Genomic DNA, 27346 nt, shown 5'->3' with positions numbered 1-27346 from the left:
CAAAAACATGTTGAAAACAAGGCTCTTCATTTCTATAATGAAATGAGTAAAAGACTCGCAGTCTTCAGTAATCTCACTAATGAGGGGCACTTATCAAAAAAGTATTGCGAAATTATGAAAACGGTGTAACTTTTACAAAACCTCACCTCATCTGTGGAAACTGATTTAAGTGTGTTGAATTAAATCTTCAAACTGCTAAATTAGTTTATGAGGGACAATTAGACAAAGGTTCTGAATGTGCAAGCGATAGTTTAAAAACCAAACTTTGGCAACCCGTTTGACATGTTTTGATCCTAATTTAAAGGGACAGTTCACACCAAAATGAAAATAGTCATCATTTACTCTCCCTTCACTCGTCACAAACCAGTTTGAGTATCTTTCTTCTGTTGAACACAAAAGAAGATCATTTAAAGAATGTTAGAAACCAGTAACCATTGACTTCCATAATATTTTTTTTTCTTCTATGGAAGTCGGTGGATACCGGTTTCAAACATTCTTCAAAATATCTTTGTAGGTGTGTGTGCAGGTATATGTGGTCTACAGGCACACAAAGTTGTATAACGACATGTGGATGACCTAATTGTACTGTTTACAGGGGTCACACCTTGTACCCCTCTAATTGAAAATGCATAAAAATCATATTTAACTAAGTCAGTGGTTACTGGTTTTAAACAATCTTCAAAATATAATTATATGTGTGTGTGTACATGTGGTTTACAGGGACACAAACTTGGATAATAACATGGGTAAGACTTAGTAGTACTCTATTAAGGCGGTTTACAGGGTCACACCTCATGTCCCTCTAATTCAAAACACTCATTAAATATATCATATTTTACAAAGTCAGTGGTTACTAGTTTCCAACATTCTTCAAAATATCTTTGTATGTGTGTGTACAGATATATGTGGTTTACAGGGACACAAAGTTGTATAGGGACATGGGTATGACTTAGTTGTACTCTATTAAGGTGGTTTACAGGGACACACCTCATGTCCCTTTAATTCAAAATGCTTATAAATCATATTTAACAAAGTCAGGGGTTACCGGTTCCAAACATTCTTCTAAATATATTTGTATGTGTGTGTGTGTGTGTGTGTGTGTGTGTGTGTGTGTGTGTGTGTGTGTGTGTGTGTGTAAAGGTATATGTGGTTTACCGGGACACAAAGTTGGTTAATGACATGGGTAAGACTTAATTGTAAACTATTAAGGTGTTTTACAGGGTCACACCTTGTGTCCCTCTAACTCAAAACGCTTAAAAGTCATATTTAACAAAGTCAGTGGTTACCAGTTTCGAACATTCTTTAAAACTATCTTTGTATGAATGTTTGTACAAGTATATGTGGTTTACAGGGACACAAAGTTGTATAATGACATGGGTATGACTTAGTTGTATGTTTACAGGGTCACACCTAGTGTCCCTCTGATTAAACATGCTTGAAAATCAGATTTAACAAAGTCAGAGGTTACCGGTTTCGAGCATTGTTCAAAATATCTTTGTATGTACAGATATATGTAGTTTACAGGGGCACAGTGTTGTATAATAACATGGGTATGACTTAGTTGTAAACTATTAAGGTGTTTTACAGGGTCACACCTCGTATCCCTCTAATTCAAGACACTTAAAAGTCATATTTAACGAAGTCAGTGGTTACCAGTTTCGAACATTCTTTAAGGTATCTTTGTATGTGTGTGTACAGGTATATGTGATTTACAGGGACATGAAGTTGTATAATGACATGGGTAAGACTTAGTTGTAACTATTAAGGTGGTTTACCGGTTTACCGGTTTCAAACATTCTTCAAAATGTCTTTGTATGTGTGTGTGTGTATGTACAGATATATGTGGTTTCCAGGGACATGAAGTTGTATAATGACATGGCTATGACTTGTTAAGACACTTAAAAATCATATTTAAGAAGTCAGTGGTTACCGGTTTCGAACATTTTTCTAAATATCATTCTATGTAGAGATATTTGTGGTTTACAGGGACACAAAGTTGGATAATGCCATTTGATAAGTGGTTTGTATTAAATACATTACGCCTATGTAGTGTCCCTGTAAAGTGTGTATACAACTATGTGTGTGTGTTCAACAGAAAATTAATCTTTGAAACCACTTAAATGAGATTAAATAATGAGTAAATGTGCATTTTTTTGTGGTGAACTATCCCTTTAAGAGCAAAACACACAGATGCATGTATAAAAAAAAGACGCAGGATGCTACAAAGCAGCATTTTTCACAGTTTTCGAAAAACAAAAGCTCTTTGAAGCAGATCCTCTGATCATTATTTAATAATTTTTGGCCTTATTCTCAAAGACTTCACAGAAAAGATCTAAAATAAAAAACAGCTCTTTCTGTGAACATACTACTTGGTTTTTAAAAGACAGAAATGGTTAAAAACCGTAGTTTGGTAGTACTACCACGTTCTAGAATTGTAAACTCATGAATAACCTTAATAGGGAAGAAACATTGGCTTAATGAAGGTGCAGGAATGATGCACGATAGGTAAAGAAGAATGTATTCTTCCTCATTAATATGTATGTATGCATATGAGATTTACAGTATGCAAATGACCCCAGTGTAAAGATTCATCCTTCTATATACTCAATTTGTATGAACTTCAAATGGCCAACAGCAGCTTTCAATATTATGAAGAAAAATAATCAAATAAAGGCAACTTGTGTATTTAAGTTGAATTTACAAATAAAATTTTGTCAGTGCGAATTGTGTACGAATTTCATTTAGAGACAGTATTATTTTTGAGACTAATATGACTCCATACATCGGTGTCATATAAGGAAAAAAAAGAGGCTGGTGAATTACTAAATAAATAAAAATGTGCGCATAAGAGTGATAGATAGGTTTCATTAAAACATTAAATCTGGGGAAGCACAGCTAGACGGATGGTGTAAAAATAAACAAAGTTGCGTGTTTTCCAGCAAGATGAGCTGGTGGACGCCCACATTCCCTCATCAGATCCTCCAGTGCAGAGGAGGCTTGCTTTCTATTGCAGTTAATAAGGAGTGAAACTCTGGGAGAAAAAAAAACACACACACACACACACACATCGCCTAATCTGACCTACTTCAACACGGCTGCTTTTAACAAGGCTGCTCGTACTGGAGGAAGAAACATCAGTCAATGATACTCAACTGAGAGTGAGCTATTTCTTGCTGATTTAAAGGAATAATTCACCCAGAAATGAAAACTGGCATCATTTACTCAGCTTTCACTTTGGTCTAAACCTAATTGAGCTTCTTTTTTCTGTCAAACACAAGAGAAGATATTTTGAAGAATGCTGAATATCTTCTATAGGGTTTTTATTTCTACTGTGGAAGTCAATTGATGCCAGCAGCATTTTTTTTTCTACAAAACGTCTTCTTTGGTGTTCAACAGATCCTCATAAATGTTTAAAAACCACAGTAAATGATGAGGTAATGTTCATTTACTAAACTTTTACTTGTACTAAACCTATTTGAATTTTTTTTTTCCGTCAAACACAAAAGAAGATATGTTGAAGAATGCTGAATGTCTTCTACAATGTTTTTATTTCTACTGTGGAAGTCAATGGGTGCCAGCAAAATTCTTTCAACAAAACATTCTTTGGTGTTCAACAGATAAAAGAAGGTCATAGATGTTTAAAAGCACAGTAAATCGTGAGGTAATTTTACATTTATTCTGCTTTAACTAGGTCGAAACTTATTTGAGTTGCTTTCTTCTGTTAAACACAAAAGAAGATATTTTGAAGAAAGCTGGATGTCTTCTATAGTGTTTCTATTTGTACTATGGAAGTCAATGAGTGCCAGAAAAAAAAATAAAAAAAAATCTACAAAACATCTTTGGTGTTCAACAGATAAACAAAACTCATTGAGTGTTTAAAAGCACAGTAAATGATGAGTAAATGCTCATCTGAGTTCCTTTTGTCTGTTAAACACAAAAGAAGATATTTTGAAGAATGCTGAATGCCTTCTGTACTATTTTTTATTTCTACAATGGAAGTCAATGGGTGCCAGCAGAAATTTGTCTACAAAACGTCTTCATTGGTGTTCAACAGATCCTCATAAATGTTTAAAACCACAGTAAACAGGTAATGCTCATTTACCATTCCTTTACTTATACTAAACCTATCTGAGCTTACTTCTGTCAAACACAGAAAAAGATATTTTGAAGAATGCTGGATGTCTTCTATAGTATTTTATATCTACTATAGAAGTCAATGGGCACCAGCAAAAAAATTAACAAAACATCTTCTTTGGTGTTCAACAGATACTAATAAACATTTAAAACCACAGTAAATGATGAGGCAAATGTCATTTGTGGGTGAACTATCCCTTTAAATGAGTCAATAACGTAAAGGGTTCGGTTAGTTTAAGGGTTCAATAAAATGACTAATCTTAATGTTGTCAAGACTATTTCTTTTGGTGGAACAGAAAAGGAGAAGTTTAGCGGATTGTTCCAGCTGCACTATTCCATATAACGGCATCCAACAGCTCCAAACGCAAAAACAAATCAAACAAAACGGAATCATAACATCAGATTAATCTTACATTAAATACTTTCATTGCAAATCAAAACATTTATTGTGGTTTCAGAATACCTTTAGAAAATGCCATGTTTTTTTTCTGCAAGATATTCAACCCTAAAAAAATAAATAATAATAAGTCTTTGGATCTTTATTGTGTGGGAAAGAGCAGCTTAAACCATGTTAAAGGGGTTGTTCACACAAAAATAAAAATTGTGCCAACATTTACTCCCTCAACTTGTTCTAAACCAGTTACTTCTGTTGAACATAAAGGAAGATACCTTGAAAAATGTCAGAAGGCAGCAGTCATTGACTTCATTAGTAGGTACCGAAATACTATGGATGTCAATGGTTACCAGTTTTCAACATTATTCAAAATGTCTTCTTTTAAGTTTAAAAGTAAGTGTAAAAAATGGTGAGGACCACAAATTTTTTGTCCATCCTTATAGACCTGTACTTGTGTGTTTCACTCAGAAAATTAGAGTCTAATTTAGAAGTTTTGGATGAAACATTGCTTAAACATTAATTAAACTAAAGTGTTAAAGTAGATTAAACGATATGATGAAGAGGTTTCAGACCCTTTTTGATTATATTTTATTTATTTGTGTTCCATTGAAAAGAAAAGAAGATATTTTGAAGAATGCTGGAAAAGCAGTATCCTTTGACTTCCATAGTATTAATTTTTTCATTCTATGGATGTCAATGAATGCAACATTCTTCAAGCTATCTTCTTTTGTATTCAAGAAAAAAAAAACGCAAGTAAATGATGACAACTTTCATTTTTGAGTGAACTGCCCCTTTAAGTCTGAGGTTGCATCTAATTTTTGCCTAAACCTGTCAAATGATTCCCAGATGGTATGAGCTTATTATAAGGACAGACCCTCAAAATGCCCACTCAGCAGATTCTGAAAACTGCTGCACACCGCTGAGACACATCTAGAAGTCAATAAAGCCGGACTCCTGTCATTGGAAGAAAACAAAACTGAGGAAGAAGATTTTACACACTTTAAACCTGAGGTAGAAAACATAAAACATACAGCAGGATGGGTTAGAAACAAGGGAAGCCTATGAGAAGGGGGCTGTACAGTGTTTGTGTTTGTTTTAAAGGGACAGTTCACCAAAACTGAACATTCTGTCACTATTTCATCTACTTCAAGTGATTCCAAACATTGAACGGTTTCTTTTTTCTGTTAAACACAAAAGAAGATATTTTGAAGAATGTTAGAAACCTGTAACCATTGACTTCTATAATAGGAAATACAAAGGCTATAGAAGTCGATGGTTACAGGTTTTCAGCGATATTCAAAATATCTTCTCTTGTGTTTAACTGAAGATATCTTGAAGAATGTTAGAAACCTGTATCCATTAACTTCCATAGTAAGAAATACAAAGGCTATAGAAGTCGATGGTTACAGGTTTTCAGCGATATTCAAAATGTCTTCTCTTGTGTTTAACTGAAGATATTTTTAAGGAAGCTAAAAAAACAACCTGTAACCATTGACTTCTATAGTAAAAAAAAGACTATAGAATTCAATGGTTACAGGTTTTTAGCGTTCTTCAAAATATCTTCTTTTGTGTTTAACTGAAGAAGTTTTGAAGAAACCTGAAAACCTGTAACCATTGACCTCCATAGTAGGAAGTTATTACAGATGTTTGTGTTCAACAGAAGAAACTCTTTAAGGTTTGAACCAACTAAAGGGTGACAGAACTGTCATTTCTGGGTGAACTATCCCTTTAAGGAAGCAATTGGTTACCCCTGAAGAGGAAGGCATTAAAACACGGTGGTCCATACTATTGCACAATGTTTCAAGGAAAAGGTAGGACTGGGATCCACAAATCTGCATCTGCTCATCCTCGGTCAACACAAAAGGTGCCAATACTCCAGGATTGAGTTTCCAGCTCTACATCAAGGCTGAAGTCATATGGCTCTCTGGGAATTTCCAAAAGTGACGCCATCTTGAAATATTTCCTTGAAATGAAGACGGAAGTAAATTCAGCAGCTACAGATCGAGAAGTCGTCTCGAGGATTTGTCTGTGTTTTGATGGGATGAGGCATCACCAAAACAGCACCTTAGAGGAAAACTCCACTTTTTGGGGGGAAATTAGGCCTAGAGACTTTCAGCTCATCCATTCAGCTCATCTTCAGGGATGACAGGAGCATTATTAGCTTAGCTAAGCATAAATAATTGAATTGGATTAGACCATTAGCATCTTGATCACAAAATTCTAATTTGGTAATTTTATTATTTAAAGCTTGACTCTTCTGTAGTTACATCCTGAACTAAGATCAACGAAAGAGGAAAAGTTGCTATTTTCCAGGCGGATATGTCTAGGAACTATACTATTATTGAGGCGTAAGAATCAAGAATCTTTAACTGTGTAGTTCCCAACCCTATCAACCCATAAAATATCAACTTTTTATTTTTCGTCAGTCTAAGTACACAACGTAATAACAGAAAAATCAAGCTTAAAATACGAACACTATTAAATTGTTGATCATTTCTGAGTGAGATGCTAACGGTCTAATCCGAATCAATGAATTATGCTAAGCTAAGCTAAAAGTGCTCTTTCCAGACCTGGAGATCAGCTAAATGGATGTAAAATTGGTCAAATTCACCAGTCAAACTCTAATTTGGTAATTTTCCTATTTAAAGCTGGACTCTTCTTTAGTTACACCGTGTACCAAGATCAACGAAAAGAGAAAACTTGCTATTTTCCAGGCTGATATGTCTAGAAACTATACTATCATTTAGGTGTAAAAATCAAGAATCTTTAACTGTGTAGTTCCCAACCCTATCGACGCATAAAATATCAACTTTTCATTTTCCGTCAATCCAAAAAACCAACACTATCGAAACGCAGATAATTTCTGAGCAAGATGCTAATGGTCTAATCCGAATCAATGAATTATGCTAAGCTAAGCTAAAAGTGCTCTTTCCAGACCCGGAGATAAGCTAAAGGGATTTAAAATTGGTCAAATTGACCAGTTTAACTCTTGGTGACTTGTAAATATATTTCCAAAAAAATAGAAGTGTTCTTTCAGCATCCAGAAGAAATAGTTGAGATCCTCAAACTGATCATATTTCTCTGAACGCCAGGTTGAAAGGGTTGCATCTCATCTCATTCCTGAATCCGGCTTTCTGGAGTGAGACGTCTGGTTTTCGGACACCTAAAGTCGTGGCGTCCAATCATTCGACAACCACCAAAAAAGGCACCATCGATAAGACTCGCTTCCATAATGGAGGATCGTCACCTTTTCTTCCCCATCTTCGGATTCCAGATCTTCACTCTCATGTCACTGTGGGGTGGCAGAAGAACAAAAACAAAAGACATAAAATGAGAGGTGGAGAAAGATGCGCAAGGCCGATAATCACAAAGACTGAGAATCTTCAGACGGCAGATCCTCACACTGAACACATCAAGCCCGCGAGTTTACAAAGCGAGTCCTGGCTCCGCGCACCAATTAGGCACATACAACGCTTTATCCCAATAAGAATCGAAACCCTGAAGTGTGAACCAGAATCACGAGCGCTCCTCCAAACTCACACACTGATTTTCTGAAGAAAAAGAAGAGTTCTGGATTACTGCGTGATGCAAACGAACGGGTCATTAGGCTGACATTAAGCTCAAATACATTTCAAATGTATCAGTTAAGTAAGGAGCCAGATCAGTGTCAAAAATAACATAATAACAAAATCCAATACGTAAATTTAAAACACAATTTGTGAATTCACATGTAAAAATCATAAATATTTCATCAAATCACTTGGATTTTTGCATTTACGGATCGTGTTTTGAATTATCAAACTAGCTTTGCATATTTATGAATTGTGCTTTGATATAACGAATTGGATTTGCATATGTATAAATTTTGTTTCAAATCAACAAATTGGATTTGCGCATTTATGAAATGTGTTTTTGATTTACGAATTGGATTTGTGAATTTACAAACTGTTTTGAATTAACAAACTGGATTTACATATTTATGAACTGTGTTTTAAATTAACGAACTGGATTTGCATATGTATAAATTGTGTTTTGAATTAAGGAATTTGATTTGCATATGTATGAATTGTTTTGAATTAACGACTTGGATTTGCATATGTATGAATTGTGTTTTGAATTAACGAATTGGATTTGCATATGTATAAATTGTTTTGAATTAACGACTTGGATTTGCATATGTATGAATTGTGTTTTGAATTAACGAATTGGATTTGCATATGTATAAATTGTGTTTTGAATTAACAAATTAGATTTGCATATGTATGAATTGTGTTTTGAATTAACAAACTGGATTTACATATTTATGAATTGTGTTTTGAATTAACAAACTGGATTTACATATTTATGAATTGTGTTTTGAATTAACAAACTGGATTTGCATATTTATGAATTGTGTTTGGAATTTACGAATTGGATTTGCATATGTATGAATTGTCTTTTGAATTAACAAATTAGATTTGCATATGTATGAATTGTGTTTTGAATGAACGAATTGGATTTGCATATGTATGAATTGTGTTTTGAATTAACAAACTGGATTTACATATTTATGAATTGTGTTTTGAATTAACAAACTGGATTTACATATTTATGAATTGTGTTTTGAATTAACAAACTGGATTTACATATTTATGAATTGTGTTTTGAATTAACAAACTGGATTTACATATTTATGAATTGTGTTTTGAATTAACAAACTGGATTTGCATATGTATAAATTGTGTTTCGAATTTACGAATTGGATTTGCATATGTATGAATCGTGTTTTGAATTAACAAATTAGATTTGCATATGTATGAATTGTGTTTTGAATTAACGAATTGGATTTGCATATGTATGAATTGTGTTTTGAATTAACGAATTGGATTTGCATATGTATGAATTGTGTTTTGAATTACCAAACTGGATTTACATATTTATGAATTGTGTTTTGAAATTACAAACTGGATTTACATATTTATGAATTGTGTTTTGAATTAGCAAACTGGATTTGCATATGTATGAATTGTGTTTCGAATTTACGAATTGGATTTGCATATGTATGAATTGTGTTTTAAATTTACGAATTGGATTTGCATATGTATGAATTGTGTTTTGAATTAACAAATTAGATTTGCATATGTATGAATTGTGTTTTGAAAATACGAACCATCTCTGGCTCAACAAGTCTTACAGTCCACAGAAGTTTTAGCTATAACTTTTGGGCTTTGATCCTAACTGTGGCGTTTTGGTGACTGTCGCTTTAAATTCAAATGAGGTTTTGCTCTTTTCAAAAGAGGGCGGGGCTACAAATGCCTATGTGACAGCATAGTGGTAGATCCAAAAACAAGACTAAAGTCTTATGCTAATGAGAGAGAGATGGTCACTAATGGGCGGGGCTTCCCCCTCTGATGACATCATACAAAGAGAGAATGTCAATCAAAGTGTTTCTGCAGACTGTTTTTATCAATTGTGATTATAAAAAATAGATTTCATACATTTTGTCCATTATAAGCTGGTTATATTTACACACTGTTGCCAAAAAACTGTTTAAACCCTTCATAAAAGTTACATTTGCATTACAAAAAAAATTAAAGTTTTTTATAATAAAATTTTATTTTTATATGTTTTCTAAAATATTACAAATAATGATTATAACAGTCTGTATTGTAAATTATACCATAAGGTTTTCTGTCAGCAAAATACCGTAACACCTAGGATTTCACTTCTAAAGCAAGATCTTTATTTTCACCAAGCACCGTTGCTGCAGGTGCTTTTCTCTCTCTTTCGTTCGTCTTCTTAAATCACGAAGACGACAAAAAGTACTGAACAATCTGCTCACTTGATTTAATGAACAAGATCTCATGAATTATTCCACTGGAACACACTTACAAACTTTCCTTCTCTCTCTCTAAATCCTCACTCATGCATCTCATGCTCTATTTTTAATATTCATGTGGGATTCCAAAACTTCTTTTTTCCCTTGTCTTCACAATTACACCAATTTCTGTTTCGATTTCAGTTACACTTTAAAAATAATGTACAGAAATTACACAGTTTTATATAAAGCAAATCAGAGAAGCAGAGTAATAAATATTCTGTAGAATATTTATATTTTTAGACTGAAAACATACATCATTTATCAAGTCAAATGCATAGGATTAAGAAAAAAAGAGAAGTTAGTTCATGGCAATATGAGACAAGGTCGCCCAACCTCAGTCGATGAGGGCCGGTGTTTTTCAATATTTTTTAAATGTGTGTGGCGATGGAAATGACAGTGGTGGAAATTACATTTCAACAGTTTATTGTGAACAAATTAAAATTAGCTTCACCGATTAGCTTGGAATTGATACTAGCATTTCATGTATACAAAACACTCTTATTTACCTTCATTTTATTTGGTTTTTAAAATCATCTTTGAAGGTACAAAATGTTTGAAAGTGCCGTAGAATAAATGTATTTCCTCATCAAGCAATATTTACCTTGATATTTCTTCAAGTGTTGTTGATAAAAAATTTAATTCTCTCCATCTTGAACATGTGCTCAGATGTCACTATTCATGTTTATAAAAACCACCCAAATAATCTGACACAAACATTTTAAAGCGACATTACAGTGTTGAGCTGGAAATGACACTGATACTGTGCGACAGCTGTATTTTGTATAAAAAATTATATTGATAATAGTCGCACATAAATAACTATAAAATATTTAACCTATTTCACTAGTGCTTCATTAGGATACATTAATAGATACCAGATAAATAATCTTTTAAAATGTTATTTTCATTGTTGAAGTTTAAAACTCTGAGTGTGCAACAAGGTGAAAACAGTGATTTTGACACCTAAAAGGAGGCTGAATAATATAAAAAAAAAACATAGAAAAGTAGTAAAAATGCTTAAAGTAGGTTTTATTGTTAGTTTGACAAAGAAAGAAGAATTTGAACAAAATGATAATATTTTTGGATATATAATCAAAGGACATAAAAGTATAAAGTGCCCATAGTTGAAGAATTACCCATATATATATATATACACACACACACGCATATATAAGAAATAAGTTCTGTTGACAAATAAAAAAATTGCTTAAAGGGGCTAATAATTTTGTCCCTAAAATGGTGTTTAAAAAATTAATAACTGCTTTTGTTCTAGCCGAAATAAAACAAATAAGACTTTCTCTAGAAGAAAAAATATTTTCAGACATACTGTAAAAATTTCCTTGCTCTGTTAAACATCATTTAGGAAATATTTAAAAAAGAAAAACAAATTCAAAGGGGGCTAATAAATCTGACTTCAACTTTTCTATACACATTTCATGTTGTAGTTTTTGAGAAATATGTTGTATATTAACTATCATGATTATTAACCCTTTTTCTCTCTCTTCCATTACTGAATTAATGATGACTGTTAAGTTGACTTTGTGTTCGATATATTTCCTATTGTTTAGATCAGTGGTGCTCAACCCTGTTCCTGGAGATCTACCCGTCCAGCATGATTTAGCTCCAACCCTAATCAGACACAACTAAACTGATTTGAAGGAGCACTTGGTATTTAAAATCAGGTGTGTTTGATCAAGGTTGCAGCTAAAATCTGCAGAAAGGTAGATGTTCAGGAACACGGCTGGCCACCCAGGGTTTAGATATGGTTTAGATACCATAGGGTTAAAATGAGCTCTAGACGCTCCTGACCTTTGTTACCCTGATGAAGGCATGCATTGCTGAAATCCTTAGGTTCTGTTTTATAGAATGGCCTTGTTAACGAAGCCTTTTTAATTTCTTCACTTACTTTTCGAGTGCCTTTGTCTTATGACTTCATGGTTTAAATTACAAATGTAATTTAAATACAATCATAATGATGTAATTAAACTTTTCTTTAAATGAACTTGCCCGTTGTAAAAAGGAACTTGAAAGAGGAAAGCAGGGAAAAGCAGAAAATCAAACAGAGACACAAGCAGACGAGATAGAGAGAGACAGAAAGGACAGTACCAGAGGAGCAGGCGGGAGGTTTTAATGGAGGCTCAGGGGAGGCTGGTGGCCCGGCCCTTGATGGCCAGAACCCGCCGGGGCAGACAGGGCGTGAGGCCGGGGACATAACTCCACAACTTCACCCGACAGTCACTGCGTTACAGAGACCCACAGAACACACAAGAAACACACAGAGACAGAAGGAAAGAGGCTTGAGGAAACAGGCACATTAATGAAGAAGAGCCAAACAATCCCACAATTCCCTGCCCATCTGCTCTACAAACAAGCATCCCCGAAATGCACAAAACTAGGTCTTAAAAACATATTAGTCTGACTGAACATTTCTAAGTAGTCTGGCCGTCTGGAAAAAGCCATCAGCGGAGAGTGAAGAGAGACACACACTCGTTGAGCTGATGACCCATTTAAATACACCGGAGAGCTTTAAATAACTGCTTATGTTACCATCGCTAAATGATCACCTTTACTGCTCTACTCGTCTTGTTTTGCTCAGTGCACCTGAGAAGTTTTCGCTTCTAGTCATCTGAAGTGCCGGAAAGTTCGAGCTGCCAACAGGTCATCTGGAGATATCATAACAGTTTTCCACACACTGTTGTGACATTTGGAGTAAATGCTGCAGACTAGAAATGGGTGGCATCATAATTGATGTATTAACAATGCAGACGCTGACATTAAAGCATTTGCCGTTCTCTCTGCACAAAAACAAACCAAACTCGATTGAATTACGTGATGCAGTTTTGTACAATGCAGTTAAAGTTCAATAACCGGAGGCAAATATGAGCCTTACTGTATATTTCTATTCACCTTATTCTCCACCGACGAGTGGGCACTGCCATTTGAATCTTTTTGCTCGAGACTTCCGGTCTCATTCACTTCCATTCATTTTTTGACGTAAAAAACTGCTCGATACGCTGCTTGATGTTGCAATTTGATATTTTCTTATTATATTATTCTACTTGGTCTGTATATATATATATATATATATATATATATGTATGTATGTATATGTATGTATATATATATATATCTCGCTTTCAGTTTCGGGCCCAAGTGAACCACGCTCAGGCACACCTCTTCCAACTGAGCCAGGGCCGGCCAAGTGATTCAGCGCACTCACACTTCTGAAACGAACCAGGAAACGGGCCTGGGCACGGTTCAGATAGCATAGTGTGTATAGGCCCTTAAAGTGCTCCCGCCAGACTCGGAGATCGGCTAAATGGATTCAAAAGTGGTAAAACTCGATTGTTATACTATATGTGACCTGTAAAACGAGTATATATGTTTTTAAAAAGTATAGTGTTCCTTTAATATCCAGCACAGTCAGTGTTGCGTGTGCACACACAGTACCTGGATGCAGTGAAGATCTGCTTGGAGTTGGTGCAGATGGCATTGATGGGGCTGTCGTGACCCTTGATATCCCCGATGGGCGTGAAGTTGTCCACGTTCCACACCTTCAGCATTCCTGCCCGGCAGGCGCTGAGGAGCATCGGCCGCCCGGGAACAAACGCCAGCGCACACACCCAGTCCTTATGTGCATTTGGGATTTGCTGTGCAGAAAATAAATATATAAATAAATAAATACAACACTTCAACAAAATGTTAGATTTTTATGTTTCTTTTGAATTTCCTGTTTATTAAAATTGAAATATTTTTCCACAAAGGCAGCACGGTGGCTTTGTGGTTAGCACAGTCGCCCCCACAGCAAGAAGGTTGCTGGTTTGAGTCCCAGCTAGGTCAGTTGGCATTTCTGTGTGGAGTGTGCATGTTCTCCCCGTGTTGGCATGGGTTTCCTCTGGGTACTCCGATTTCCCCCACAGTCTAAACACATGCGCTATAGGTGAACTAGATAAACTAAATTGACCGTAGTGTATGAGTGTGTGTGTGTGTGAACGTGAGAGTGTAGGGGTTTTTCCCAGTACTAGGTTGTGGCTGGAAGGGCATCCACTGCATAAAACTAATACTGGAATAATTGGTGGTTCATTCCGCTGCGGCGACTTCAGATGAATCAGAGACTAAGCCGAAGGAAAATTATTTAACTTTTCCACAACATTAATTTGGCTGTAGTGATTTGTGGACTGTGATCTTCAGTTTTTTTGTTGGATTAGTTCCAGATTTGTGTTTGTTACAGACTAATCTACTGTTCATAAACCAATATATTATTGTAAAGCATTCTATAGAAAAAACTCATTTGAAGAGAGATTTTTAGGTGTAAAGACAGTTCTGTATTTCACATTGGTGCATTTCACTTTTTTTAACAACCAAGTTCCAGTTCATTCCACCAATTCCACAGGCCTTTAGGGAGCTGGACAGAAAGTCTCATAAAGGAGAGCAACCAGAGCACTTTATCTTGACAAATTTACTCAGTTGTGCAGTCAAAGAGGGCAGGCGAGAATAACAGCGTGTTCAGCTAAATACACTGCTTACACACACACACACACACGCACATGCACACGCACACACACACGCACACACACACCATTCACTGCTCTGGGATTTAAACATCTTCCTATTGAAGGGGAGGAGGTGGTGTTTGAAAGAATGGATAAATGGAAGGATAGACAGAATGATGGATGGATGGATGGATGGATGGGTGTTTGGGCAGATAGATAGATAGATAGATAGATAGATAGATAGATAGATAGATAGATAGATAGATAGATAGATAGATAGATAGATAGATAGATAGATAGATAGATAGATAGATAGATAGATAGATAGATAGATAGATAGATAGATAGATAGATAGATAGATAGACATAGATTGATGGATGGATGGATGGATAGGTTGGTTGGTGGATGGATGGATGGATGGATGGATGGATGATGGATAGACGGATAGATAGATAGACAGACAGACAGACAGACAGACAGACAGACAGACAGACAGACAGACAGACATGGATGGATGGATGGATGGATGGATGGATGGATGGATGGATGGATGGATGGATGGATGGATGGATGGATGGATGGATGGATGGATGGATGGATGGATGGATGGATGGATGGGTTGGTTGGTTGGTTGGTGGATGGATGGATGGATGATGGATAGACGGATAGACGGATAGATAGATAGATAGATAGATAGATAGATAGATAGATAGATAGATAGATAGATAGATAGATAGATAGATAGATAGATAGATAGATAGATAGATAGATAGATAGATAGATAGATAGATAGATAGATAGATAGATAGAAAAGAACGATGGATGGATGGATGGATGAATGGATGGATGGATGGATGGATGGATGGATGGATGGATGACAATGATGGATGGATAAGAACTATGGATGGATGGATGGATGGATGGATGGATGGATGGATGGATGGATGGATGGATGGATGGATGGATGGACGGACGAATGAATGGATGGATGGATGACAATGATGGATGGATAAGAACTATGGATGAATGGATGGATGGATGGACGGACGGATGGATGGATGGATGACAATGATGGATGGATAAGAACTATGGATGAATGGATGGATGGAAGGATGGAAGGATGGATGGATGGATGGATAGATATTAAATATAAATATATTAAGATATAAATATGCTTAGCCCCGTCCCTCTAGGCCATTAGTTTGCTGTGTGTTAAAGATGAGGGGAGGAGCACAAAAATAAAGTCCCGCCCCCTACTCAATATTCCACATCAGTTGGAAACGCATCACTAAACTATAATAAAAGTCTACAGACTTTAATAGCTTGAGTTGGAGAGAGCACTGCATACATTAGCATATTGATGAGTAAAGACTGATGTGAAGATTATATGCGCGAAAAAAGACAACAAAATTGGAAATGTTTACAGGTAAATACTGTTAAATCATCACAATTTCACCGCAAACATGTTTCAGATTTCAGCATCGTAATTCACTGAAAATCATCAACGCGACAATTTGCTTGTGAAATGAATAATTCATATATTCCTTCACAGGTAGGAGACTCGTTTTGTCTGAGCCATTTTTAACATTGTCTTATAATAATCTTCCATTATTTTTGACCTTTTAGCCCGGGATGATTGGAACTGTGGAAACTGCTCGTCTAATATAATCTGCAGGAGAAACCATTCAAACCAGACTTTTTTTTTTTCACTAAGAGCTGTCAGACTGCAGTGACGTCAACCTTAGCTGATAAATGAAGCCATCCTACATCTATTGACACAGGAACAAAAGGTAAACGCTGGGTTATTACCTCCTGAAACAGCATTCGTCTGCACACATATTATGTTCCAGCACTGGATGTTGTAGTCGCTGTCAGTCATGTAAGCAGTCTTAACTTTAATACACTTTAAATGGGGACCTATTAGATGTAAAATAAGTCTCTGATTTCTCTACACAAATAATGTTTTATATCTCTTTGTAACTGCGTCTTTTAGGCTTTGACCCTAATTGTGCATTGTTGATGACTGTCGCTTTAAATTCAAATTTAGACTGTTGTTACCTGAATCAGTTCCTGCTGTCGCAGATCCCATTTCTTAATGCCGTTGTCCCGGGAGCCACTGAAAAGCACGTCACCGTGTACAGCGAGACACTCAATGCCATCGTAATGAGGAGGCTCAAAGTTATGAGCGGGGCCGATGTTTCCCTGAGCTCCCTCCGCAACGTCAAATATCTGCATTCAAGAAGTCAACAAGTCAGAAATAATATTTTTGGTGGCTTGAGTTTGTTTGTTTAGTTAGTTAGAAAAGAAAGAAAGAAAGACTTTAGCTTAGTCTAGTCTAGTTTATTTTATTTTATTTTAGTTTAGTCTAGTCTAGTCTAGTCTAGTTTATTTTAGTTTAGTTTAGTTTAGTTTAGTTTAGTCTAGTCAATTTTAATTTAGTCTAGCCTCGTCTAGTCTAGTCTTGTTTAGCTTAGTTAAGTTAAGTCTAGTCTAGTTTAGTTTAGTCTGGTTTAGTCTAGTCTAGCCTAGTCTAGTCTAGTCTAGTTTAGATTATTTTAGTTTAGTTTAGTTTAGTCTAGTCTAGTTTAATTTAGTTTAGTCTAATCTAGTTTAGTTTAGTTTGGTTTAGTCAAGTCTAGTTTAATTTAGTCTAGCCTAGTCTAGTCTAGTCTAATCAAGTCGAGTCAAGTCAAGTCTATTCTAGTCTAGGTTAGTCTAGTTTAGTTTAGTCTGGTTTATTCTAATCTAGTCTAGTTTAGTTTAGTTTAGTCTAGCCTAGTTTAGTTTAGTTTAGTTTAGTTTAGTTTAGTTTAGTTTAGTTTAGATTAGTCTAGTCTAGTCTAGTCTAATCTAGTCTGTTCTGGTTTAGTCTAGTGTAGTCTAGTTTAGTTTAGTTTAGTTTAGTTTAGTTTAGTTTAGTTTAGTTTAGTTTAGTTTAGTTTAGTTTAGTTTAGTTTAGTTTAGTTTAGTCTTGTCTAGTCTAGTCTAGGTTAGGTTAGGTTAGTTTAGTTTAGTTTAGTTTAGTTTAGTTTAGTTTAGTCTATTCTAGTCTAGTCTAGTTTAGTTTAGTTTAGTTTAGTTTAGTCTAGTATAGTGTAGTCTGGTCTGGTTTAGTCTAATGTAGTCTAGTTTAGTTTAGTTTAGTATAGTTTGGTCATGTCTGGTCTGGTTTAGTCTAGTCTAGTCTAGTTTAGTCTAGTTTATTTTAGTTTAGTAGCAGAAAGTAGCATGTTTGCTAGCATATTTGTAGTATGAAATACATGTGTTAATGTGTTTCTAGTATGATTTTTTGATGGCTCGTTTTGTTTGTTTAAATAGTTTGTTTAGTTTGAACTGTTTAAAAGAAAGAAAGAAAGAAAGAAAGAAAGAAAGAAAGAAAGAAAGAAAGAAAGACCACAAGTTTTTGTGGTCAAAAAAAGAGCAGAGCATTTTTCAATTACACCTTGACAGGCCATATTACAAGTAGACATTACAAAATATTAAGAAATTGTACTAGAAGAAGTTGACATCACAAACAAAGTCATCAAAGTGAAATAAATAGTTTTTAAATTTGGCTAAAAGGTTAAACTAACCTTGACATAATGGTCTTTGGATCCAGTGATCACCTGGTCTTTGCCACCGGCAGAATAACCCACTGTAAGACACATCACTGAGCCGATGTGTCCTGTCAGCTTCCCGGTGGCCTGCATTCTGCACACAGGGACTCCAAAGTCAGAGGACTGCACCACGACATTCACAACTACATATTAACATTTAAAGACAAACTTTATGGTGGCTTGACTTTGCTTATGACTCCAACATAAATTAGCATGTAACTTTTGTGAATTGGCATGTTTGCACAATTTTAACATGAAATTGCATCCTGTTAACGTGTTTCAAAAACGAATTATCATGTTTCTAGAGTAAATTTGCATGTCTGCACCATTTTTACATGAATTAACATGTCGTTAGCATGTTTCCATTATGAATTAGCATGTTGCTAACATGATTTTCACATGAATTAGCATGTTGTTATGTGTCTAGTATGATATAACATGTTTCTAGTGTGAAGTAGTATGTTAGCACAAATTTAAAATGAATGAACGTTACTAGCATGTTGTTTAATACGAATTATTATGTTGCTAACATCATTTAGCATTGTTCTAAGAAAATTAACAAGTTAAAGTACCATGTTGCTAGCTTAATTTTAACATGAATTAGCATGTTTTTATCATGTTTCAATTATAAATTAACATGTTGGTAACAGTTGTCTAATATTAATTATCATGTTGTTGTTACCAGCATGAATTAACATGTTGTTAGCATGATTTTAGCATGAAATATCATGTTTCTAGTATGACTTAACACGTGGGTAGCATGATTTTTGAATGAATTAGCATGTTGTTAACATGTTTCTAGTTTTAATTAACATGCTGCACATATGTTTCTAGAATGAATTACCATTGTTAGCATTATTTTAACACAAATTAGCATGTTGCTAACATGTTTCCAACATGATTGGTACGTCACTAGTATTATTATGTTATCAGAGCTGATCACAGTCTATGAGGCAGTTGCTAAGGTGCTGAAAGTGGTTGCTAGTGTGTGGCCAGGAAGTTAAAAAACATCAGTGATTGGTTATTCATTAAACTGAGTTAAATAAGCCCAGTGTTAAGTCTCTATGACAGTCTGATGCAAAGTTATGAGGTCTCAGAAGCAGAAGAAGGATATCAGTACGATGGCTTTCTCATGCTAACATAATAAAACCCTGCATCTGTGTGTGGAGAACCAAATATGTGCATTCTGATGATCTCTGTACAGCCTACCGCCTGGTTTCTGGGTACATCAGTATATGGCCATCAATAAATGCTAATGCGTTTCTGCCTGTACTCTGCTTAGGAATGAATTACACACCTATTGAGATCCCAAGTGCGGACAGTGTTTCCTGCAGCCGCGTAGAGCACTGATCCTGAAGGATTGAGGGCGATTTGGTTGATTTGGTACTCGCCCTGGGCTGTGGTGATGGTGCGGGTGGTTGTTCCAGCACAGGCGTCTCCCGAGACCACCTGACCCGATGACCTGAAGATTTACATTTTCATGCTAAAGCTATAGGTCTATTCAGATGACGTAGCTAAATGCTAATAAAAACAACAGGCTCATTGGAAATACGTGCTTCAACCTACAAAAACATACATTTGACTGCAGTTTATAGGCAAAATGAACGCTAGGGGGCAGTATGACTCCAAAAACATTTGTTCCTTTTCACACTAATGATGTTTAAAGGGAAATTTAACTAACAAATGTATGAATTAGAATGTTTCTGGCATGAATGAACATGTTTATAAGATGGTTTTATTATGAATTAGCATGTTGCTAGCATTTTTCTAACATGAACTAGCATGTTAGCGTATTTCTAGTTTGATTTAGCATGTTTTTTCTACTATGAATTAACATGTTATCATGGTTTTAGTATAAAAAATGTTTCCAGTATAAATTGACATGTTAGCTAATGCTAACATGTTTTTATAATACATTGTCATGTTGCTAGCATGGCTTTAAAATGAATTACCATGTTTTTACATGTTTCTAGAATGATTTATCATTGTTAGAATGATTCAGACATAAGTATACATGTTTCTAGTATGAAACAGCATGTTTCTAGAATGATTGGTATGTCACAATCATATTAGAAATGATTAGCATGTGTTAGCACAACTGATTTTTCATACAGTTTATTTTTATACAGTTCCTCGTCCAACACTGAACAAATACCACAAAATAACCTAATGGGGTCTATCATATTTATTGAACAAGTTTATGACACATATCTATCTCTATAAGGACAACTTTTCTGGCGTGGTCGGTTTGCTCACTTTGTACGATGTTGTATTTGGGATGCAGAAAATGTTAGCCTAAAGCCTGGTTTATACTCCTGCGTTAAGTGACCGACGTAACCTACGCCGCATGCAACGCGCATAGCTGTGCATTTATACTTCTGCGCGCTGTCTCAGTTGGTCTGCATTAACACTTCCGAAATGCTAGTTGGCAATGAGGTGTTTATGTTCCTCTGTGTCGAGGTTCTCTGCTAGTGTTTTGTTTTATCTGAACGCTTTCTGAAAGTGGTTCAAACTCGCTTATTTTAAGGCAAGAACCGGCAGACGTGGAACAACTTTAACTATGAGGTAAACACAAAACAAAACTTTCCATTCAGAGCTCCTTCACGGGACTCCACAATTGTAAACAATCAATCCATCGGGCTCACGCCGCTCGCGCGGCTCTCGGTCCCGCCCAGACTCGTCAGCACTACCAAGTCAACCAACCACAGAGCTTGAGCCACGCGTCGTTGCGACGTGTAGTTACATTTTTTGAGAGGTGCATATAAGCGACGCCAATGGTGTAGGGCTATGCGTCGACGCGTAGGCTGCACCATAGCATATGTGTGCGCTTGACGCAGAAGTATAAATCAGTCTTTACATTTACTTCAAAAAACACTATTGGATGGGTTTATGGTTCCCTAGGTGATCTTACAAGACACACTTACTCGTGAACCTGTACAAAAGAAAAAAATCGACAAAGAATAAAAATGTTTTAGATCAACGAAAATATCGGCAGCGCCCTCTAGTCAATTTGTCATCTGAAACGTGCAACGAAACGTACCGGAAACGATCTGCAAAAAATGTAGGCTGATGCATGTATTTTCGATGAGCCTTTGATGCAAGAAAAGATACTCACGTGAACGTTCGAACACACTTGGCAGAATCCCGAATGTCCCAAACTTTGATAAATGAGGTTGAAACCGTGAAGACTAGGCTGGAGTTGCAGCAATATTTGACAGATACTACGTTGTTAGGATGCCCTCTCAGGGTCACAATTTCCTGCCCGGTGACCAGGTTCCACATCTTGCAAGTTCGATCTGAATATTGGGTATAAAAAATTGTGTTATAATGTCCACTGCAAATGCGTACACATTTCATTAATGGAGCCATACTGAGATCACAATAGAGGTGTCAAAATTAATTGTTTCTTCGGTGCACCGCGATGCAGACGCGGACAATAAGGTATCGGTTCAGTAATAATCATAACCGGTTATTATGTACTGACGTCATTTATCTCCTATGCACTCTGTCGCGAGGGAGGTGAGCGCGAGTATTAACAACACTCAGCCAACTCAGGGCCGGCCCGTGGCATAGGCACCAAAGGCAAATGCTAAGGGTGCTGTATATCCAGGGGGGCGCCAGAAATGAGCGCGGTTCAGTTGGTTTTGTTTTCGATTTTCCTGACACACATTCAGTGATAGACGGCAATAACTCAAAAACCTCTTACCCTAAAAAGATCTAAAGTGAGTTTCCTACAAAAAGACAAAGCTGGTTTTGTTTCACAGCTGTGAGCACTGCTCCGTTTAAGCCCTCGCAATATGTGTTTAGCCGGGAGAGTTCGCGCTGAGGAGCTCTCAGTAAGGGACCGTCGGAAAAGTGCTTCTTTTTTTCGTTTTTCTGCTCCGCTCAGCGCGAGCTCTCCCTGTTGCGAGGGCTTAAGTGTGTGCGTGTGTGCGTGCGTGTATGTGTGTGTTTGTTTCTTTCTTTGGTGGTGTCTATGTTTGTGTATGTGTTTAAATGAGAGACAGTGTGGTACTGTGTGTTTATACAGACAGCTTGTTATAGCCTCACCCCAAAATATAACACTGTATTGGAAAGCATCGTCAATGCACCGTGATGCACCGAGATATCGAATTGAACCGAATCGAAGGCATGATAATCGTAACCGAACCGAACCGTGAGACCAGTACAGGTTCACACATCTAGATCACAATATCTCTGAAAATAGATAAGTATCTAAAAATGTAGATACTAAAGACAAAGTTTGTTTAGAACTAGAATTTAAAAGGATATTGATATATTTTAATACTTCTATAGTCATATATATGCAAACTTTGGGGAAAAAACTCAGAAAGTGCCTTTCCCCATTTTTGAAGTCTTCCCATTTAAATATAACACTTCAAAAATGGGTAAATACAACAAATTTTCCTACTAGACCTACTTATCTCTGTGTAAACACAAAATGATTATGCTGTCATTTTTCTAAAGCCATTTGTAACCCCCTGTACCTTGCCTACAAATCTCAGGTGAAAATTGCCATGTTGACCTGTCAAAAATGTGTTGTTCAGTAAATATACATCCAAGTTTTTGGCGCTCATTTATGCTTTCCATCACCTGAATAAACATGCTAACAATCTCAAATTTGAGTCAGGGACCATTGGTTCCAATGGCCCAATAATTAAAATGCACCAACACAGTTTGGTATGCAAAACATCGCAATCATAATTAGTTTCATGATGTAAATCTGGCAGCTTATTCACAAATACATACAGCATAGTGGGTGAGTAATATCACAAGATATTTGAGTTGAGCATTGTTTACACCAGTGGGCTGCTGAGCTGAAGAATGCTGAAACTTTGACCTTGAAGCGATGAGAAAATGCAATTCAAATTGGCTCATGTGTTTGTGCTTATGGGCGTTTATGTTTTCTTGTCACATGTTCAAAGTGGAATAACTGTGTGATGGTGCGCACTGTACCTTTAGAGCCGGTGAAAAGCAGTTCATCGGTGGCGTCCAGGCAGAGCACAGGTTTGGTGTGTCCTTCAGCCATGGCCACGCACTGCAGAGGGGCTGTCCTGCCCCCCTTCAGCCCACCTGTGGGAGTGATCACACCCCTGCACAAAGACATGCTGCATTTCAAAAACACTGTTGTGAAGACTGTGAGGTTGGTCTCAGAACGAGTAGGTGGAAAGGAGGATGTCGCAACAAAGCTTGTTTGTGTTCAAACGCAACGTGTGCCATCTGTTCCTCACGGGCGGACACAAAAGTTTTTTTTTTGTTGTTGTTGTTGCATCAGTGTTTGTGGATGTGAGAAAGACTTGCAGATGGAATGGATAGAGGAGAATGTAGGATAAGATGAAAACAGAGAAAAGGTATCCTGATATGAAATGCAGCTGCCAAAGTTCTTACCAGGTCTAGAAAATGTGATCATATCACCCCAATTTTATCCTCCTTACATTGGTTAAGTGTCATATTGATTTTAAGATATTGCTTCATACCTATAAAGTTTTAAATAATCTATAAAGTTTTAAATAATCTATAAAGTTTTAAATAATCTAGCTCCAGTTCATCTAACCAACCTCCTGTCTCGCTACAATCCAACTCGTTTTTTAAGATCACAAAACTCAGGGCTTCTAGGATAGCAAAGTCAAGTAAAGGAGGTCGAGTCTTCTCATTTATGGCTCCCAAACTCTGGAATAGCCTTCCTGATAATGTCCGAGGCTCAGAAACACCCTCGCAGCTCAAGACTAGATTAAAGACCTATCTTTTGAGTAGTGCAATAAACCCAATGCATCACATAGTGGTATGATGCATGAGTGTGCTTCACTCATCTCGTTTATATACATTATGGACAGCAGTTACGCTAATTATTCTCTTTATTCTCTATTTCCACCTGGGGATACTCATCCCAAGGCCCCCAGAGACTATGTAGTGCCACTGACGCAATCCAAGACCTGTGAAGAGATGATCCCAAGGTTTCCACAATCCCGGACCAGGCTGTATCCTGAGCAGCTGCTGTGGTGGTTATGGAGGAGTGGAAATTATGATACTGATTCCTGTGTGACTCCAGGGACAGACGAGTCTTCAATGACGTCCAGCGTTTTCCAGCCTCCAGCGCCTAGACTGCAGCTCTGCACAAGATGATTGGCCATTTGTGAAATAGTCATGCCCAACTAAGCCTGGTAACTTCCGAGGTTTTTTTTCCTTCACTTTCGCCAATTGGTGAAGTTTTTTCCTCTATGCTGTCACCACTTGCTTGCATAGTTCAGGAATGTTCTAAAGAATCCTTGATATTCTAGAAATTCCATGATATTTCAGATATTCCATGCTCTAAAAATTCCATGATATTCCAAAAATGCCATGATATTCAAGACATTTCATGATGTTCCAGAAATTCTATATATCAGGAATTCCATGATATTCCAGAGTTTCTATAATATTCCAGAAATTCAATGAAATTTCAGAAATTCTATATCCCAGTAATTCCAAACATTTCATGATATTCCAGGAATTGCATATTCTAAAGATTCCACAAAACTCCAGGAATTCCACAAGTCTAAAGAATCCATGATATTGCTGGAATTCCATAAAAATGTAGAAATTCTATATTTCAGGAATTCCATGATGTTCTACAAATTCCACGATATTCAGAGAAATTCCATGATATACAAGACATTTCACGATATTCCAAGAATTCCATAAAATTCCAGGAAATCTATAACATTTGAGAAATTCCATGATATTCCAGAAATTCCATGATATTCTAGAAATTCTATAATAATCAAAAATTCCTTGAATCACAGACTTCGGCTGTCAATTTAAAACAGCATCTTTGGATATGATTTCTGCTGGAGATCCTGTTCTCCTAAAAAAATCTTACACATACATCAGGAACGGTATTACAGAAAATTTGGGCGGATTTAAAACCTTGACTTTTCCAAACCGTGGTATACCTTGAGAACGGTTATCATTCCACGCCTATTCTGAAGACAATCGGAGGTCTTTGGGGGTTTGGATTGACAAGAGCACAAATAACTAATAGCATAACTTTCATTTTTGGGTGAACTTACCTTTTAAAGCATTGTGCTTAGCATTCTTACGCTATCATAATTACATGTATATTTAAGTTTATACAACAGTTCTGTCTGGTTCCTATATCTGATCAAATCATTATTAAACTGGTGAGTGATATTCTAAGTCGATCTCTATCTATTGTATGTTGTTGTGCTGTATTTATACAATATAATTGTAGTGTATTGAGATGGGACTCGCATATCAGGAACGTTTGTTGTGTTGGCAGAAAGCAAGAAGAAATGCCCGCATGTGTTTAATGTTTTTCTTCATCGCAAACACAATTGCAATCTGGTAGTGATTGTGCTGCTTTTTTCAGGGTTAATTATTGTGATATCGCGATTGCAACAGAGAAATACTATAAACTGTAATAGACTATAATAGTGTAGAGAGATATCTCTGTATACTGATGGCATTTCATGTCACGTTCAGCCTTATAATCTTAAAATGTGAGCAAAATCAGCGGTTTTGTCATCATTTTAGACGTTACGCTAGAGAATCATTCCAATACTAGCTCTAAAGTGAGGTTAGTGAATTAGTAACGGCTTCTGCTGTTTTGACGTCAGCTGCACATGTGAATGACTGGCGGAAGAAAGTAGTTCCCCTTCGGATGGGGAACTCCAATGCTATGTGGTAAACCTTCCACTTATGGGGTTTTCGTCAGAAACCAATCATCTGAAAGAGTATAAAATCGGGCCAATGAAATGCCAAATGAATTGGCAGCGTCAGCATGCACAGCTGGCGTCATTGACAATCAGTCAAGTATATAAGACGCGGCTAGTGCAATGCTCAGCATCCTTTTGAGCTGAGGAGACTTTCACGCTCAACAGCTAAGGGACAATCGTTGTGGCGAAGCATTTCCGTTCCCCCCCTCGGGGAACGAGGGTTACTTTAGTAACCGAAGCGTTCCCCTTCGGATGGGGAAGTCCAATGCTATGTGGAAAACCTTCCACTTATGGGTTTCTGACCAAAATCCCATAAGTGGAAGGTTTTCCACATAGCATTTCCGTTCCGCCCCTCAGGGAACAAGGGTTACTTTAGTAACCGCAGCGTTCCTCAAACAAAAGAGTTTTTAGCCCCTCCGTGCTTGATTTTCTTTTATATATCCACGATTATGCTGTTGAACTGTTGTATAAACACAATATCACAGTCATAGCAGTGCAATATTGCTCATACATGCCATACTTATGGTTTGCTAAACAAGTGCAGTGAGCTATTAATTTAAGAGTTTGTTCAGCCAATTGAATTGCTTTGCTGAAATAATTGGATTTGATTCAACGGGCAAACTGAATTGTTCACGGCCAACGTTTAATAAGATGTAGGAATCGAACTCTGCACACTTCAATCCCTCAAATTCAAGCTGCTCACCCTGGAGTTCAATGTCAGCGTGCTGAGATTTCTTTTGATTTAAAGGACTCCAGCTGTGTTTTACAGCACTCCCGTGCAGGTCACCACTCAGGGCGCTCCACGGGTCGCCCAGAACACGGCCATCAGAGAGGCAGACAAACATCAGTGAAAACAAGTGAACACACTCCAGATTTCGAGCAGGTGCTAATTATGTCCTGCCGTAGTACACCACTGCCAAAGCAGCAGGTCGAGCCGATACATGTGATGTTTCTGTCACAGCGACGGCAAAGCCAAGCCGAATGCGCACTTGAAAGGGAGCCTGCTTGACTGATGCAAACTGCAGCCAAGTCCGCTGTGAGTTGTGGTTCAGAAGCCTTAAATCCGCATTTCAAAGCCGCTCGGTTGGTCACTGCTGACTATGCAGGGTGGCACAGAAAGTGGATCTATTTTAAGATCTTCAACGTCCATATG

General features: G+C 36.7%; 1 protein-coding gene across 4 annotated transcripts in view; it reads right to left on the bottom strand.

The window, feature by feature from the left end:
• Nucleotides 1-4561: 4561 nt before the first annotated feature.
• kif21b (kinesin family member 21B) overlaps nucleotides 4562-27346 on the bottom strand; it is a 131863-nt gene continuing 109078 nt past the window's right edge. For 2 of the 4 annotated variants that reach the window (XM_087272963.1, XM_087272964.1), the window contains 8 exons: nucleotides 23435-23571; nucleotides 21594-21774; nucleotides 19776-19940; nucleotides 18455-18572; nucleotides 16941-17111; nucleotides 13839-14038; nucleotides 12495-12626; nucleotides 4562-7820 (listed from right to left, as the gene is read on the bottom strand). In XM_087272963.1, the coding sequence (XP_087129089.1) occupies nucleotides 12527-12626; nucleotides 13839-14038; nucleotides 16941-17111; nucleotides 18455-18572; nucleotides 19776-19940; nucleotides 21594-21774; nucleotides 23435-23571 (1072 nt within the window). In that variant the 3' untranslated portion in view covers nucleotides 4562-7820; nucleotides 12495-12526. The remainder of the gene's footprint in view (nucleotides 7821-12494; nucleotides 12627-13838; nucleotides 14039-16940; nucleotides 17112-18454; nucleotides 18573-19775; nucleotides 19941-21593; nucleotides 21775-23434; nucleotides 23572-27346) is intronic. The other 2 variants (XM_087272965.1, XM_087272966.1) reach the window with 1 other exon arrangement.

This window comes from Danio rerio, chromosome 11 (assembly GCF_052040795.2).
Source record: "Danio rerio strain M-AB ecotype USA chromosome 11, GRCz13ab, whole genome shotgun sequence".
Taxonomy (NCBI): domain Eukaryota; kingdom Metazoa; phylum Chordata; class Actinopteri; order Cypriniformes; family Danionidae; genus Danio; species Danio rerio.
This window is presented reverse-complemented; position numbering and strand designations above follow the sequence as displayed.